The sequence below is a fragment of the Podarcis cretensis genome (assembly GCF_951804945.1).
Source record: "Podarcis cretensis genome assembly, chromosome: 9".
NCBI lineage: Eukaryota > Metazoa > Chordata > Lepidosauria > Squamata > Lacertidae > Podarcis > Podarcis cretensis.
In genome coordinates, this window is record NC_137178.1 from 23,990,995 (window position 1) to 24,007,436 (window position 16,442).

The window sequence follows — 16,442 nt, forward strand, 5'->3', positions numbered from 1 at the left end:
AGTATCATAGTTAATCTTTGACTTTATCTGACAGCCATTATGTACTTGGATACTAGTTAATTTATAAAACAAATTTAAAACCTCATCAGATATACCCGTTACCAAAACTGAGCTTTTTAAACCACAGCACTGTCTTGTTGTGTCCCAACAAAAATGGATATAAAATGCTAGTAAAAAAGAATTTTTTGAAAAATGCTTAGAAGGCAATTCTTAGATATACTGCAAATCTTATGTTAAGTATATGGATTATGCCACACACTTGTAGGTGCTTGTAGGAAAATCCCCTGTGAATTAAGGACATGTCTTACTGTATCACACAATTTCACAATAATATAGACATGGTTACTGTTGTAACAACTTTTAGGTCTACTTTTAAAATGTGTTGCTGTATGTGCAAACAAACCGTAACCCTACTGTGCTTCTAAGAAACCAGTAGGATTGAGGCATTTTATGCATTGTATTTTTACATATATCTTCTGGGTTGTTTGCGATTTTTAAATAATTGTTGCAATTGACCAGGGTGATTTTATTTTATTAGGTAAAAAGGTAAAGGTACCCCTGCCCGTACGGGCCAGTCGTGTCCGACTCTAGGGTTGTGCGCCCATTTCACTTAAGAGGCCGGGGGCCAGCGCTGTCCGAAGACACTTCCGGGTCACGTGGCCAGCGTGACGAAGCTGCTCTGGCGAGCCAGCACTAGCGCAGCACATGGAAACGCCGTTTACCTTCCCGCTATAAAGCGGTACCTATTTATCTACTTGCACTTGGGGGTGCTTTCGAACTGCTAGGTGGGCAGGAGCTGGGACCAAAAGACGGGAGCTCACCCCGCCGCAGGGATTCGAACCGCCGACCATGCGATCGGCAAGTCCTAGGCACTGAGGTTTTACCCACAGCGCCACCCGCTTTTTTATTTTATTTTATTATCATTTGCTAAATTTGCTAAATTTTTTTTAAAGCATCATATTGTAATACTATGTATGACCCACTACTCACATAATGCTAAGCCAAACCATGGTTTAGTGTGAACAAGTGAATGCATGAGAAGATTGCAGCCACTGTGCTCTACCACTGTTTCTGCTGCTGCCATGCTACTCTGGCTAAACCATAAGTGGCAAATGAAGAGGAAACCTGAGTTACAGCTCATGGTTTGCCTGGAGCCTGGGAGTTTCGACATAACACTAAGTCATACCATAGCTTAGCATTATGTGGGAACTGGGTCTATATATGTGAATTGGGTCCTTGAATTTTGTTAATTGATTTTGGATTGCGATGGTTATAGGATCACAATGCGATTTTTGTTGTGTATTTTGTCGTTTTTATAGGTTGCAAACTACCTTGAGTGCAGTAATTCAGGAAGATAGAGTACAAATTAAAAATGAAATGACACCACTGCTTTGAAAGGACAACGTGGAATTATCCCTGAAAGAGCACGGTCCTTCTGATGGGGATGTGTAAGAGTTGCTCAAAGCTAGAGCATGTCATAAAAGACAAGACAAAACAGCAGGAGGATATTTCTAAGTGAAAATGTGCCACAGTACATATATTAATTGAGTGAACTATGATCATTCAATACTATAATCGGACAACCAGAAACAAAAATGTTGCTGCTTTGGGGTTGTATCCAACACTCCCATTCTGCTTGAAAAACAGAGCATCTCCCTTCTCTCTCCTGCAGCCCCCTAAAAAATTGCTCCATAGGGTTGAAGGAGATTTTGGGGGGGCGCATGGAGTTAGGAGAGTAAGGGGGAGTTCCACTGCATGAGTGCATTACAGACTCCCAAATCTTCTGAAACATTGGCATGAAATCCTAGCCATCCTCTGTAGGTCCTATATCAGGCCTAGGGAACCGGTGCCTTTCCAGATGTTGCTGGATTTCAACTCCCTTCATTCCTGACCACTGACCATACTGGTGGGCGTGGGAGTTGGAATACAACATCTGGAAACTCACAGGTTCCCCAGATAGTTAACCCAGATCAAAGTGAAAAATGCAATATAAAGGGCATGCTTAGCACAGAAAAAAAATGACAAAGGGTCATACTCACGTGTAAACATTGTGAGAAACCAAGGGATAGCATACAGCTACAAAAACCACAGGAAGAGGGTGGGGAGAAAAGAATACATGTGTTAAAGCACAGCCTTGTAAATTTTCTATCACCTTAGTGTTTTGCAGCCTCTGACTGTAACAAGTGTGAGCAACTTAAAGTCAGGATTGCAGTTTAAAATCTGTATCGCAGTAGCATGTTACCAACGCTGCAATTTAAACCCCTAGAACCTGCACTCCACTATTTCATGGCTCTGTATAATAACTGTAATCCAGGCGTCATGTAGGGGGATTTCAACAAGCGCTCCATCATTTTGTTTTCTCTCATTACAAAATTTGCACGTGGTTTTTCTATATATGAAATTTCCTCTTCGGAATCAAAATGGGAGCTTCCTCTCTCCCACCTCTCCTATGCTGAAGCTGAGAAGTCTTGATCTATAAAATAATCTGTTCACAGAAGGGAGGAAGTGTGGAAGTATGATAAAGAGGTGAGGGAAGCCATTTTTCCATGATTAAGAAAAATGGGTTACATAACCGTCCCTGGAAATAACTGCTGCTTTCTACTGAGTTATCGTTAATTCCAGATTCATATAATTGTTGTGCAGCTCAGTTTACCTATTACATTTTCTACAAAATGGGTGGGAGTGGTGTATGCCCTTTAGGTTTGTACTAGGCTGAGATTTCTCTCTGGAAAGTAACAAGCAACCATCTTATGGCGAGGCTAAGGTCATATGAAATTGCATGGCACTGAAGCAGATGTTCTTTCTGATTCTATCAGACTCTGTCTGTCTCATGTGTGTGCATGTGTCTATGTGTGTGTAAAATGCTCTATTTGCACTCAAGCTGGCCTAGGTCACTGTTCTAAGCAATACAAAGGAAGCTTTTGTGCCCAGTAAGTCAAGGTGGCGAAACTGAGTACAGTATACAGAAGAGACAATTCACAGTTCATTTAATGGCCATTTGTCTCTTTGGTAGCAGACCCGCTGTGACAAAATACCAGTTCTCAAATATTTAGCTTCTATTAGACCGCACTGATTAACTGAAATTGTGTTAGTGGAAATTGTATAAATTCAAATGACTGAGGCCTAACACACTGACGTAGAGGGATGGTCTCAGAGATGTATCAGACCTTACTGACAACTAGTCAATACACTGAAAAAGTAGTAAATTAGTATTTCATTTCACTATCTGAGGGTGAAATGCACCCCCCTCAATGTAATATTCTAGGAAAAGCAAAGGAAAAACAACAAGTTATCAACATTCCTTTCACAAATGGCACTATAATCAGTTGTGTGTCTAGTTGTGCCTTAGGGAGACAAAAGGAGAAACATGAAAATAGAAAGAAAAATACACCAAAATATCTGATTCAATACTTGCTTCCCAAATTTGCATTTAAGAACAGCGGCAACAATGAGCTTCTATTAGTTGAGATGCATTGTTCTTAGTACACAGTGCCCCCTACCAACCTCACTCAAGTATAACCAAGCGGCAGATACTGCTACAAATTCTTACTGCAATATCCCCCCAAAGTTTTATCTTTAAGATGGACTTACAAATACTGTTTGTCAAACAGAGCATGCCAATAATAAAGTACAACTAACAGTCAATACAGTAGGTTCCCAGATCTTTCAAAGTTTAACCCTCACAACAATCCTGCGAAGCAAATATTTTTATAGATTTCCCCTCCCCCCCAGCTCAAAATAATTTGTGAACAGGGAATTGAATTGATCTCTAACTGCTTGCAGGCTTCCCATGAGCCTATGACCTGGCAAAAAAAGAGAGGTTAAAATTGGGGGGAAACACCACTGACATTTGAGTTGCACTTGAATCTTGTTCTAGGTCTATACTGTTTTAGTATTTTAACTTTTGAGCATTTTAAGGTATGGTTGTGAAATTTTCTTGACTTTCTTATCTTTCTGTAAACCGCTTTGAGGTTTTTTTTTGTTTTTTTACAATCAAGTAGTGTATAAATCTTAGAATATAAGTAAGTAGGTCTACCCGATACCAAGTCAAATGTAATGTAACTCATCACTGCTAAATCAGTTGCCCTCCTTTACATGTTCTATGTTACTGGTGGGAGAGAAGGCATGATTAACCAGCACACCCTTTTTCTCTTACTGCTGGGTTTTACATGGGTGGGTTACATATTCCACTCCTTTGCAGCAGACTTGGAAGCGGATCAAGACATGTGTTTCACTCAACCTTGCTCTCTTGCTGCTTCCATATAAAGTAAATGTGGTGTGGACGCCATTGTAATATGCAAAACCCTAATCCTTTGATGTATTTGTGTGTTTTGATGGTATTTACGGCACATCTGTAATTTTAAAAAGTGGCCCAAAAGCTTGATTAAAGGACAAAAATTTGACACTAGTGTCCTCTCAAATAACAATTAGCTGTACCATCATTACACAAACTTAACAGCAATATTTTTTTGTTAAGCACCTGTAATTAGCTAGGTGCTAAGTTACTTGCAGGCGAATAAAATCAAAGCTTTTGGTAGCCACTTTCTTAAGTGGTTACCAAGTAGACACAGCCAGAACCTATAATTAATGGCAAATCAAAACTGTGACTGAATAATTTAAACATACAAGTTCATGTTTTGGTAGTAAGGATCCTTTAGGTTAAGAGATTATTGTTTTCATGTCAGAATTACACAGGAAATATGGACATTTTCATAACACAGTGTAAGATTTTATAAAATGTATACAATAGTTATTGTTCGGTGTTGTTGTTTTTAAGAAACCCTGCTCACTTTTCGCCACATAATACTTCAGGCAGACATTGTGACCAATAACAATACTTGCTGCTCAGTAGTGTTCAAGACTCTATTCAAGAGCTCTATAATATAAAAACAAATGGCAGAGTGGCAAGAAATAATCTCTTGCACAGCAGGAACCTGGAAGATTTATCAGTGTTCAATTTGATAGGATTAGTACTCAAGCATGAAAATCTGGTTCAGATCACTGCTGAAGTGCATATGCTTCAACCTAGATAGATCCTGATGAGTCGCCGGTATCAATTTTATTTTCCAAGTGAGACACACAGCTCCTATTAGGCTTATTGTAGGATAGCAAACCCATTTGTATGGAAAATACAGTTTTGCAGATAGCTTGTTTTCCATGTAATTATATACTCTCCCCATATACTCTTCTTCAGACTGTAAACCTCCTTGCATCAAGGACTGAGACATGGGAAGGTGAACTCCCAGGAAATTCTGCTTGCAGACTTTGAACATAACTGCAATTCAAATGCTTCTACATAGACATCAACACTACTCAGAGTAGAGCCACTTAAATCAATGAACGTGGCTAAGTCAGAGCCATTAATTACTCTGATTAAAATTTAGCTGAATTCCACCACACTATACTGATTTGACAGTGATAGCATGTTAAGTGGTACAACACCAACTAATTGCACCGGCAGCTCCTATCAGGTTCTGAAGCTTTCTTGCATCAAATTTGTTTTGGGTTGTGATATGCAGAAACAAACCTTTGAGACTGACCCCACTTTCCCTTTCCCTACTGCTATTTATTAAAAACGCACAAGAAGCATTTCCACTTACATCTGGAATGAAGCCAATTTCGTTGAGATGGTTACTCAGCTCGGGGTCATGGAATGCAATCATCTGGGAGAAAACTGTCAGGTATTCTGGAAGAGCGATAGAAAAGGAAAGACATATTAGAAAACCTTTCACTCGGAATTTAGGCCTTAGGGATCAGAAACTAAGTCTGCTTGGTGGAATCCCCTATTACAAAGAGAACACAAGGAAACAAGCTCAAAATATTTACTATAAGTGGCCTGCAATCACATCAATATTATGTTTCAGTATTTATTCCCTTCCCTTAAAAGAAGGGGAAAAGGGGGGGGGGGAACACAAACATTGAAGTAGATTTTGTACATATGTGCAGTTTGTATGTACATGATTTCCGTATGCATACATTTTACATCCTCTTTAATAGGACAACATTAAACACTTTGACATGCTGTTAGAAAGTTTACTTCAGGTGTTAAAAATAATTTACTTTTAATCTGTGCTTGCCAGGTGTGTGATTATGATAGTATTTGTAACGGTAGCGAGCAGCAGTTTATGGCCATCTGTTTTATACCAATCATAATACATAAAGGATCATTGAACATATTTATGGTGCTTGATATTTTGATCTCCTGGTTTCTATGTAGCACTTCCAATAAAATATTAGTGTATCTTCTCATAAGATCAGTGTTTTTTACAAAGCAGGTTTTGCGTTTGTTGCTACAGTCAATTGACGCTCAGTCCATCAGTTGTAGGAGCCATACTGGACCAGATCAAAGGTCTACCTAGTCCAGCATCCTGTTCTCTCAGTGGTCCACCAGATGCCAATGGGAAGTCCATAAGCTGGATGTGACCACAATAGCACCCTGCTACTTATAGCTAATTAAATAATCCATGGCCTTTTAAACTGTAGGGAGTTACTGTTTTTGCTTGTCACCATTATGTATTTTTGTGTTTTTATACAGTAACCAGCCTGTGATCCTCGGGTGAAAAGGAGTACTGTAAAGAAATTTAATAAATAAAATGCATTCTTACTTCTATTTTTGCCTCAGAGCTTTGGGGAGTACTTTTATTTTGGTATGAAAACCCACGTGATCCTTCAGTACTGCATTATCTCTAAGCCCCTGAAACGATCCTTAATTTATATACCTTTCTCCGAATGTAGTGTTAACATATTTACGTTCCTAATGAATTCACCAACCACAGGTAAAGTATTTAAAGCGACTAATCGCATAAACTCGGCTATGTGCTGATGAAAACAAATGTACAATTAGTTTCCTAAAAACACATTTCTTTTCAAACAAGGGATTCGTGCCTTCAGTGGTTCTAGATGGATATGCTATACCTTGTTAAATACCATCTTTATTTGAACAGCAAGGCTCATAAAATATAATTGCTTTGCGGGATTACATGGTTAATTAAGTGTCTATTGAAGGCACACGTCTTTCCATGAAAATCTATTGGCTGGGATCAGCCAAAAAAGCATTAGCTTAGATGATACAAATTATTCCTTCAGTATATTTTAGCTGTAAACTTTCAACAGGTTTTGCATTCTCAAAATCTGAAAAAGCCTATACCAAGGCTGTGTGCGACACATCGACAAGAAAGTGGTGATTCTATGCGTACCCCTCATCTTAAGGCTGACAGTTCCCATACTACAGACACCTTAAGAGTTAGGGGCTGTCAAAGACTTGCAACCAAAAGCACATGGAGGCACTGATTTCTAAACTCATGCTTCATTGTGGGATGCATATACGCAGCAGTCACAATTTTGTGCAATAACAAGTCACACTTCTAAGAACTACTGTAATCACATATGTTTAGCCACAAGAAGTACTGGTGGTTCATACAATCAGCGTCCCCATGTGACGCTGGCTGGATTGTGAACCTATCAATAGCCCAAATTTACTTTGAAGGCCACTGTGTGGGGCTGATGCCTTTACGAACCACCCCTTGAATATTCAGGGGTTTAGGAACAGTTACTCACGGGTTTTCTAACAAAGCACCACTGTGGCCTCCTGAAACCTGTATCGATTTCTATATATTGTAAAAGACTCATAAAAGACTGCCATTTTTTATTTCAAGTGGTGCAAATACAGTGGTACCTCGGGTTACATACGCGTCAGGTTACATACACTTCAGGTTACAGACTCTGCTAACCCAGAAATATTACCTCGGGTTAAGTACTTTGCTTCAGGATGAGAACAGAAATTGTGTTCCGGCAGCGCGGCAGCAGCAGGAGGCCCCATTAGCTAAAGTGGTGCTTCAGGTTAAGAACAGTTTCAGGTTAAGAATGGACCTCCGGAACAAATTAAGTACTTAACCCAAGGTACCACTGTACCATGAGTAGACTAAATGTCTGGGAGGAGGGACACTTCCAAATATAAAGTTTTCCATTTACAAAACTAGTTTCTTTCATCCTTTAAACATCTCTAAGCTTTTATGAAAGCGTACAGAGCAGGAAGTTCTTAAGTTGTTTACCCTGTACAATTAAATTACAGTTCTATTATCTAACCTTAAAGCATGCTATTTCCAAACTAAACAGGGTTTTTTTTTATCTTCTGTTATTTCCGCTTCTGTTTTTTTTAAAAAAATACTAGTCCCATCAACTTTATTCCTTTGTAGAATACTTAAACACATACAGGTCTATTTTCCTTCTAGAAATGAGACATAGATTGTGTTTGCACTGAAGGTTTTTTCTTGTCACCCTGTGTAGTCCGTGACCACACCTCATCTTGTCTTGCTATTTGCATTACAGTTTCAACAGCTTCTAAGTGCCAAGAGCCATGAGGGTATTTCTGTTTTGTTCCAGACTGAGCTACAGATATATTTTTCAGGAATTTTCAAAAGGCACCATAAGCGTCTGACTTTAAAAGAAGTCGTTTGGATCTGCTACATGTGCCATTTCTATATTTTATCCAATTTATTTCATATGCAGGAAAGAAGCACAAGCTGCTGGGGAGGGAGAAGGCTCTACCTTTGAGGAAACGTCAGCACCAGAGTACTGTATGTATTTTGCACACACTAGGAGTCAGGTTCAATCGCCAGTTAAAAGGGTCACAAGGTATCCATGTTAGAAAAGAAGCTCTGCCTAAGGAAGAGTAATGAAGATACTACATGCACAATAGCAGTTAAAATTGTTATAAATGAAATTGGAAATAATAAAAAGTGCATTAATTAAATTTGCGTTGATCTAACAAGCTGCTAAGCCTAAATTTTAACAAACTCTTGTATCTCATCCTCTTTTAAAGCCATCCAAGTTGCGTGACCATCACTGTTTCATGTAGGAGTGAGTTCCACAATTTAATTATGTGATGCGTGAAGAATTATGTTCTTTTGTCTGTCCCGAGTCTTTGAACATTCAGCCTCAGTGGACATCCTTGAGCTCTAGTGGTATGAGAGAGGAAGTAAAGCTTTCCCCACGGTATAAGCTTTTAGTGGGTCTGTTCTGAAGAGAACGTGGTTGAATACCACCCAGAATCTGATGGAGATGATCAAAACCATACTAACAAATATCAGTCGCATATTACCCAACATATCCTCTAAGTCAGGGCTGTCCAAGTTTTTTAGAGGGAGGCTCCAGCGATTGAGCAGGATTGAGCAGGGGCATCCCACAATCGACCAGTAGATTGCGACCGACCTGTTGGACAGCCCTGCTCTAAGTCATACTTGGAGCAAAACCATTGAAATAAGTGGATTTAAGTTACTTCTTGATTGATTTCAATTGATCTAATTTAAGTATGGCTAACATCTAACAATCACCCTATACTGTTATACTATATTAACAAGAGAGGCGTTGAAGATGATGTACAGTGTGGAGACAGAGCGGACCCACTAAAATTAATGAACATGACTAAGTTAGGTCCATTAATTTCAATGGTCTACTCTCAGTTAAAATTTAGTTGAATACCTCCCTATACATGTGAAGCTATATAAGACCTATCAAGGCAGACTTCTAAAAAGGAGGTTCAACAGAAAACCTACCTTGAATCACATGAGAATTGTCTTTCAGAAAGAAGTTATACAGGTATTTTGGAATAAAGGCAGACATACAGGCATAGGCCAGGGCTTTAAAAAAGAAGAGGAGATAATTAGGCAAAGATAACATTATTATTGTTACAGTAAAATTACACTTTATTTCATAAGCTACATTGTGAATGCGAAAGGCTCCTGTAATTTAAAAAACATTTGCAAAAATTAACAACTACCCATGAAAAAAAGAGGGTTGGGTCTTGCGTAAAGCATGCAGAAGTCACTTTCCCACCCTCCCCTTTCCCCAGCAAACCCCTGAAAATTCTCTTCCAAAGGTAAGACCTCTGCTTGTGTACAGCACCTCCTCTGATTTTCAGAGACCCTCCCCACCTATACCACACTCCCATAACCCACCCCAGTCAGAAGTGAGAAGGCTTACAAAGGGGAGATGCCAGAAGTAGGTGGGCAATCGGTTTCTGCTAGAACATTTCCCTGCATTTTTCCAAGCCAGGGCACCAGCAAGTGTATCAGGGACCTGACAAAGGGGCACCTATATTAACACATATAAAGGTAAAGGGACCCCTGACCATTAGGTCCAGTCGTGGCCAATTCTGGGGTTGTGGCGCTCATCTCGCTTTATTGGCCGAGGGAGCCGGTGTACAGCTTCCATGTCATGTGGCCAGCATGACTAAGCCGCTTCTGGCGAACCAAATCAGCGCACGGAAACACCGTTTACCTTCCCGCCAGAGCGATACCTATTTATCTACTTGCACTTTGACATGCTTTCGAACTGCTAGGTTGGCAGGAGCAGGGACCGAGCAACAGGGATTCGAACCGCCGACCTTCTGATCGGCAAGTCCTAGGCTCTGTGGTTTAACCCACAGCGCCACCCGCATCCTCATTAACATACATATAACACATATAATAGCCTTCTTCACGTACATAAAACACCCAACTATGTTCCGTAATGAATTTCGCATCAGATCAACACAGGATGTGGTGGAAGCAATTAGCAAAGTTCCCGAGTCGTATGATCTCTGTACAATGCATCTACACATTCTTTTGATGGTGAATGACTGGTTGACTGTATTTTTATGCTGCTTTCTATGTAATGAATACCAAAGCGGCTTAAAAAGAATAAGCAACAATGGCATAACAAAGCATTAGAAGTACAGCAGAAATCATGTGCGTATTCTCATGTTTGCAACAGCAATCCAAGTGGAAAAGTTATGCTAGTATGCAATGAACCAGCTGGTTCTCATGTTGCTGAAATCCCTACATTACCGGTGAACCACGAAAGCCAGATATGAGGGAGCAGTTGTGACAATATTATATGAGACATCCTGTCTATGTAGGTTCTGGAGTTCAGCGCATGCAGGAACTATTTACAGGATGAGGAGAGATGAGAGATGGGAAATAGCAGACATCTCGTCTGGAGAGAACAACTAACTAAGAGTGGAAAATGCTTACCTTCATTGTTGAAATTCAAGTATAAGAACGGCGCACAAAGGGAGTCAAGACCTACAAGGGATGAAAACAAATGAATGCACCAATGATGTTAATGTGATTTGCCAGATATTACGCAGTCCTCAGTTTTACTTCACTCACCCCAACACAGCCATATGCTCTGTATAGAGAATGTGTATATTTTTTCAAGTGTTTCACGCATGCAGCAATATGTATTTGCCTGAAAAAGCATAATGTGTGAAGCGATCCTGAAGTAAAATTTATTTTACTTGTCTGTCCCCCCCCCCCACTTCTGTAATGTCCACCAACTGCAGAAAAACTCCAGGTATATTACATTCTATAAATCATTACTTAAAGGTGGTAATTGAGATGTTGATCATTACTCTGTTTAGCTACAATTTATTCACTATGTGGAAATAATCTAACTGATATTTTAAAGCACAGCATGAAAACAACAGAAGAGTCAACAATTCTTAATTCCATGAAAATTCACAAAACTCGGGTTTGTTTTTTTAAAGCCAACAGATTGAATTACTGCATTTCTTATATCTAAAGCTAAATATATATATATATATGTTGTTGTGGTTTATTCTACAGCATAGAAAGAAAACATAAAATATGGTCCTGATTGCTTAAGTAAATTTAAGATTAAAAAATTAATAATTCCTCAGCATAGTAAGTCAGCTGAACTAACCTTGCCAATATACAAGACCGGGATGCGAAACTACCCATGCTTTCAGTACCCGTCTAAATTTTGCGTGACCCTCCGGCGATGACAGCAATTCATCATACTGATGGCAGCGAGGAATGTCAACTTCAATCTACGATATAGGCAAGCACAGAAAAGGAGGGTGAGAGAAGTACTATAACAAAGCTCCAAAGTGGAATGTATGCTCAATTCTGCTCTGGGTTCATAGAGTTCAAAGCAGGCATCTGTTTCCATCTGTTTTAGTCTCCCATACTAGTTCCAGGGTGGATCTGAGAATATGTCCTCCCAAAACTGCTGTTCTTTGCATATCACTGAATGGGAGAATGGAAGAAGTCATGGGAAATAAGGAAAGTTTTGTGCAAAAGCCACCTAAGAGAGCACAATAGGTCGATTATGCCACAAACCCATAGGGTATCTTGGTGTTGTTGAGGGTAACATTTTTCCACTGGCATCCCAAAACTCTTGTCAATAGGGGCCACCTCACACTCAGGCGCATACATGTTCTTGCGCAAATGCACACCAGCACAAACAGAGTCTCCCTCTTCAGCAGAACCATACAGATGAAGGATTCTGATAGATTTTATTGTTCCATTACTCTTTTGAAGTACAGTGGTACCTCGGGTTACATACGCTTCAGGTTACATACGCATCAGGTTACAGACTCCGCTAAGCCAGAACTAGTACCTTGGGTTAAGAACTTTGCTTCAGGATGAGAACAGAAATCGTGATCCAGCAGTGCGGCGGCAGCAGGAGGCCCCATTAGCTACAGTAGTGCTTCAGGTTAAGAACAGTTTCAGGTTAAGAACGGACCTCTGGAACAAATTAAGTACTTAACCCGAGGTACCACTATACATTGTGAAGGGTTTTGTGTGCCAGAAAGTTTATTTTATTACCTGTCCAATAATTAAGTTGTACTTGAATGTATTTTCATAATTTCACAGGTGATCATATGAAAAGAAGACTCTTACTTGTCTATCTGTAGGAATTGGAGTGTCCTTGTCAATAGCGTCATACTTTGCTTGAATGTCACCCTAAAACCCATAAGACATCAAAGCGGTAAGAACATACATGTGCAACTGAACTCATTGCTAGAATTAATGCTACAAATGCGGCACTAACAGAAATGCCAGCAAAACTCATTCATGCAGGGTTCTGATGGGAGTTTTGGCAAGTGGTCCAAATTATTCTCTGGATCAGATGGAGGGCTCTCCCCGCCCATCACCCAAACCCTTCTCTCAGAACAATGCACAATTCCTTTACTAAAATACAGTAACAAACTCTACAATTTCATGGCCACAGGCTGTTTTCGGACACTTGTGACCCTGTGTGGATGTCAAAACTAGGACAAGCACGCCATATGGGTATGCTTCCCCCATACATATTGCCTGGAACTGGGGCAAAGTATCTTTTGATCCTGAACTTTACCCCACTCCAAACACACAAAGAGACTGAATGCTGAGAAGTGGAGTGGGAGAAAGGAAAGATTACACTTGGATGGGACTGGTGGTGTTGGGGAGAGAATGGGGGGGGGTGCATTCTGAATTAAATGATGCAACCATATTGGGAGCTGTTTTGGGCACATTTCTGTGACAATGCGGTATAAAAACTGGAATAATAAATGCTCTGCCTCTCCCCAAAAATAGGATTCAAGAGTAAGGAAGGGCTATTTCCTCATCAAGCCGTATCTTGCATATATGTTCATGCCCGCATGCACGCACCATAATCCCACTGAATTGTTTTCCTTTCCCCCAACTAAGCCTGCTCCTGTATCTCTGTAGGAGTAGGGAAGTTGGGCAAAACATTATTCAGCTATCTCTCAGGGAAACTGCAATCATTGCACAGTTATTATCAGCAGCCTCTGCAGTTTGCAATTAAGAATCTCTCTCTCTCTCTCTCTCTCTCTCTCTCTCTCTCTCTTTCTTACCTCTACTCCAAGTAAGGCAGCCCACGTTAGACCTCTCATTAGTGGAGGAATGTCGACTCTGGCTTCTTTCCAAATTTGATTCTTTTTGTATGGATAGGCCTGGAGACAACATATCATTTTACAGGACTGGAAATACTTTCAAACTGCATCTTGTATTTCTATACTGTTTGAATCTATATCTTTAATAATAATAATAATAATAATAATATACACACAAACATGTACATCCACATACAGATTCTTAAGAAACACACCTGGTGTTGATGTCTAAAGAGAAATGAATGAGACATATATCATATCTCACTGCAGGAAGCATTGAGGTCAAAATGAAGATATAAACACAGTATATGAGGGAAATTGTATACAAATTTTGTTAGTGCTACGCACCTTCAGCAGCCTGTCAAAAAGGACAATTCTGTTTAGCTGGTATTCTGTATCCCGCTCTCGGATAATAAGAGGAAGATTAGCAGCAGCAGATAATTCATTATTACTGTTTGAATGGGGTATATTTGACTGGCTGAAAAGATAATAGAGGATGTGGTTGTGATTTATTTTATTTCTTTTGCCCCAATACACTGAATTAACTATAGAAGAAATTGGGAAAAGCTGAAGCAATTAAGATCATCATCACACACACTCAGAAGTGAAATCAATTCTCTTCCTCTCTTATTCTAAATGGAGACAATCTCATAATTTATAAGTCAGAATACTTTTTTTTGCAATGATCAATAAATAACATGCTAGATAGAAATATATTACCAGCTCTGAACATCATACCTGTTTACTCAGCAGTTTTATTTAAAGCTGGGGGCTAATCTAATGAAAGCAAGGGTTTCTGTTCCCACAACAGAACCAAAAATGGATCAATGACTTCTGCTGCTTCACAATCCTGACCAGCGGGAAACATTCCAAAAATCTCAATGATCCAACAGTAAACAAATTGTTTAGAGCACTGACCTCTAATTTAAACTAGTATTTTCCTTCTGATATGCCAGTCACACAGATCACCAAGAAATAGGCAGAGTGGACAGGAATACCATAGCCCAATGGATGCTACCCTTTTTTGACTCGAGGGCCACATTCATCATTGGTCAACCCCTTGGGGGCTGTATTCCAGACTCACACATATTCCCACACGAGATGTTAGCCACCCCTAGTCTAAGATCTCAAAGAAAATGGCTTATTCTATGTACTTACTCATCTTCAAGCAATGGATAAAACGCTTCTCCACTGACATCTTTCAGCCTCTGTGGAAGGTCACAAAAACACTCAAAATTACATTCTGCATTTAATGTAAGCAAACAATTGTTGGAAATTTCCATTCTACCTTTAGTTGCTGACATGGAACTGTTGCGTGTCACATGTCTGTTTACATTCCAGCACAGTTTGCTGGGAACTTCCGTGGTGTATTGCTTTTGCTTTTGACTCTCTCTCTGAGGAGATGGAAAGTGAGACGACATGTTTCTTTTGTCCTGATTTATGTTTAATAAATCCGTAGCTTGTTAGTATGTTTCCACAAGCCTCATGCCTCTTCTGTTTGAGCAGTATGCTCTGCTGATATAGTGTGCTCAGGCTTTGAAGTCTGAGTTGCTGATTTACGTCGCACCAGAGGTCGGGGGTTCGTCATGGCTGGAAGGGCATGATCCAGCTGGGGGCTAGCCAGCTGGCATCTCGACCACCGAAAAATGCCAACAGCAACAATGACCGTTTTGTCAAGTCAGTTATCTATTCCAGCCTTCCCTAACTTGGCGTTGTTCAGATGTTGAGACCTACAACTCCCAACAGCCCAAGCCAGCATGATCAGGGATGATGGATGAAAGCTCAAAAACATTTGGAGGGCACCAGATCTGAGAAGCCTAATCTACTCTGTGTTTATCTTGGACATGAATTCAAAATACTATCTTGCTTGTTTGAGCCTTCAGAAACAATTCTTGCTCATTTAGCCCTCAAAAAAGGGTCAAAAGAAACAAAATTAGCTATTTAAACAGGTGAAGGCATAGTACTAGCTATCCCTTAACCACAACTAAGGCTTGGACCTGGGCTGTGAGATTGTGAAATCCCTCTAAAAGGATATTAGCCTTATCCTCTATGGATTTGCCTACCAAAGGCTGCAAGTTATTATATTCAAGTCATGATGAATATGTTACTTTCAGCTGGCATGCATCTGAATGCCGATTACTAGGAAACAACACACACACACACACACACACACACAAACACACACACACACAAACAAAGAGAGAGAGGAAGAAGAATCCATTTCCTAAGTTCCTTAGGAAGCATGGATGGATGCCAACTGCAAATATAAGCCTGGTTAAGTCTGGTACTTTTAACATATTTAGCTTTGTTTACTAAACACAAGGAAAATAAACATGCTAAATTAGATCACTCGCTCGGGCATTAGAAAATGTTCTGATGCAACCTGAAAAACATACACTGAAATAAAATAAATCAAATTAATAAAACTACTGAGGTGATGATGGTCTTTTGAAGCTGCCAGGGCTCTGCTGCCTATAGCCCCAAAGATCAGGTGTTAAATTAACTTTAGTCTGGGGTGCAGCGTGATTAAGTTTAATATCACCTTTTGGACTATGTTCTTATACAATTCATGCCCTAGTCAGAAACTGCAGCACAATCTTCTCTTGGGATTTGCAGTGCAGTTTAAAACTCTTTACATCATGCAGCACTGATCCTCTTTTGATTACAGTCTATTCCAGCAGCAGGGCTTGGAGAATTCCAATTGCTAAAGAAAATCGTTCAGCTAATACTGCAAAGTTTGGCTAGGAGATTAGTGAGAGTC

At 39.8% G+C, this 16,442-nt stretch overlaps 1 protein-coding gene across 1 annotated transcript in view; it reads right to left on the reverse strand.

The window, feature by feature from the left end:
* The window catches only part of TBCK (TBC1 domain containing kinase), an 80,034-nt gene that overhangs the window by 26,529 nt on the left and 37,063 nt on the right, over positions 1-16,442 (reverse strand). Inside the window, exons 12-20 of the mRNA XM_079990203.1 lie at positions 14,840-14,889; positions 14,030-14,159; positions 13,643-13,741; positions 12,687-12,749; positions 11,704-11,830; positions 11,013-11,063; positions 9,555-9,638; positions 5,601-5,686; positions 2,040-2,076 (exon numbers count right to left, since the gene is read on the reverse strand). Of these exons, the coding sequence (XP_079846329.1) occupies positions 2,040-2,076; positions 5,601-5,686; positions 9,555-9,638; positions 11,013-11,063; positions 11,704-11,830; positions 12,687-12,749; positions 13,643-13,741; positions 14,030-14,159; positions 14,840-14,889 (727 nt within the window). The remainder of the gene's footprint in view (positions 1-2,039; positions 2,077-5,600; positions 5,687-9,554; positions 9,639-11,012; positions 11,064-11,703; positions 11,831-12,686; positions 12,750-13,642; positions 13,742-14,029; positions 14,160-14,839; positions 14,890-16,442) is intronic.